This window comes from Etheostoma cragini, chromosome 16 (genome assembly GCF_013103735.1).
Source record: "Etheostoma cragini isolate CJK2018 chromosome 16, CSU_Ecrag_1.0, whole genome shotgun sequence".
In the NCBI taxonomy this organism is placed as follows: Eukaryota; Metazoa; Chordata; class Actinopteri; order Perciformes; family Percidae; genus Etheostoma; species Etheostoma cragini.
In genome coordinates this window covers 22,729,698-22,731,830 of record NC_048422.1, presented here as the reverse complement: position 1 = coordinate 22,731,830, position 2,133 = coordinate 22,729,698, and the positions used below count along the sequence as shown (strand labels likewise).

The window sequence follows — 2,133 nt, the reverse complement described above, 5'->3', positions numbered from 1 at the left end:
TGATTGTGTTGTTTCTGGGAATTCAGATTTGGTTTCAACTACCAAGACAAGTCCATTAATAACTATCCTATGCATGTGTTTTGTATCACTCCGAACATGTCACAAGCCAAAAAGCCTAAAACCTTGTTTGTGTTTTGTATAAAGCCATTACATTATATTTAATGTAAAAATGTAAATATTTGCATTGCCAGAACCATCTCAACAGCGCTGTCAGAAGTAAAGCAAAATAAAATGGAAAGATTGCTGTGCTTAAGTAACTTATTGCTTGAGTAAATACAAATACATAACCCATAGTTTCTAAAATAAAGAATTAAACAAAAAATACATAACACATACAACGCTGGTTTTATTTTGAAACGTATAGCCGGAAATGGAATATTTCAATATGGCGGACTTGACAATGGTGGTGGCGGTCACTAGCTAACAGGGACAGCAGCGCAGGAAGGACCGCGATGGGCCGATATTTACCCCCAAAACATCAAACTAACGGCCGGACTCAGCCGTTAGTGATGGACCAGCGATAGTTACGGTGTTTAACGCTATTTTACGACGTGTTTTGGTTATAGTTTCTAAAGGGAGAAGCGACAGAGTTTAGCTAACTTGGCGGAATTGTTCTTCCCGGGAAGGAAGTTTGCTGTTGCGGAGGAAACATCGTAGGAAGCCGGGGAGGGCCGAACTATCCCCGTCATGGAGGACTCCGGCTCGGCCCTGGAGAAGAACGTCGCTGACCTCACGGTGATGGACGTTTACGACATCGCCGCGGTGGTGGGCCAGGAGTTTGAGCGGATTATAGACCAGTACGGCTGCGAGGCTCTGTCCCGGCTCATGCCCAAAGTGGTGCGCGTGCTGGAGATCCTGGAGGTGATGGTGAGCCGCAACAGCATGAGCCCGGAGACCGAGGAGCTGCGGCTGGAGCTGGACAAGCTGCGGCTGGAGCGCATGGACCGGCTGGAGAAGGAGAAGAAGCACAGAATGGTCTCCCACTGCACTCTGACACACATCACTCAACACTACACCGATTACAGCTGCACATCTGGATTAAATGTGTTGCTGACAAGTTATTTTCGTGTTAAATTTAAACTAACCATATTTAACTGGGCCACAAAGTTACTGTGATTTAACCAGAGGTGGTGGAAGTATTTGGATTATTACTAAAAGAACCAGCACCACTGTTAACACACTCCATTACTTGTAAAAGTCCAGTATGTACTATGTATACATATGTTACTTAAGTTAAAGTACCAATACCCCTGTCAATACTTTATCAACATTGACAGTGTAGCTGAGGTTAAAGTACTACTTTAATGAATTAAAACCTTACTTTTGTCAAACTTTAAGTACCACTTTAATATACTGCATTACAGGTAAAAGTCCCGTATTGACAATGTTACTTAAGTTGAAGTACAAATACCCCTGTAAGTACTTTATCAACATTGACAGTGTAACTGAGGTTAAAGTACTAGTACCACTCAATAGCAAAGACAAGTACTAAATTAAAACCTTACTTTTGTAAAACTTTAAGTACCACTGTAAATATACTCCATTAAAGGTTAAAGTCCTCCACGGATCAGTCAAATAAAAGTATGTAAGTAGGCCTATTATCAGGAAAATATACTCAAAGTATCAGTAGAAAAAAATACTTATTTCAAAGCAGAGAAATTTAGTTTTTTGTAAACCTCGTGATATAAAAAATGTAAAAATCCTCCTTAAATAAAAGTATGCAATTAGTATCCAGAACTACATACTGTCTAAAGTATCAAAAGCAAAATGGCTAATGCAGGGAAAAGGCCCCTGTGAGTCTGTCTAATGATATAATAAATAATGTACATTACTTAGAGAAAGGGTGTCAGAATCAGAAATACTTTATTGATCATCAAAGGGAAACTGTGTTGCAGTTGCACAAATAGTATAAATATCAGAGAAGAAATATAAATTAAGAAATATGAGGAGTGTGGGTATGTACGGTATTTACATAGTTAAAGGAATGTTATGATACAGTATTTACATAATTAACATAGTTAAGGTGTTGCAATGGTGAAAAGTAATAATAATAATAATTTCAGGGCGGTGTTATTGTATAAAACAGATAATAATGTCCAGTTTCAACCTCTCTAGTGTGTGTGTGTGTGTGTG

The 2,133-nt window shown here is 39.0% G+C and overlaps 1 protein-coding gene across 6 annotated transcripts in view; it reads left to right on the top strand.

The window, feature by feature from the left end:
* Nucleotides 1-373: 373 nt before the first annotated feature.
* The window catches only part of rilpl1 (Rab interacting lysosomal protein-like 1), a 14,200-nt gene continuing 12,440 nt past the window's right edge, over nt 374-2,133 (top strand). For 2 of the 6 annotated variants that reach the window (XM_034896145.1, XM_034896144.1), the window contains exon 1: nt 377-975. In XM_034896145.1, coding sequence (XP_034752036.1) covers nt 688-975 — 288 coding nt within the window. In that variant the 5' untranslated portion in view covers nt 377-687. Of the gene's footprint in view, nt 976-2,133 lie in introns of all 6 variants that reach the window. The other 4 variants (XM_034896143.1, XM_034896142.1, XM_034896141.1 and 1 more) reach the window with 4 other exon arrangements.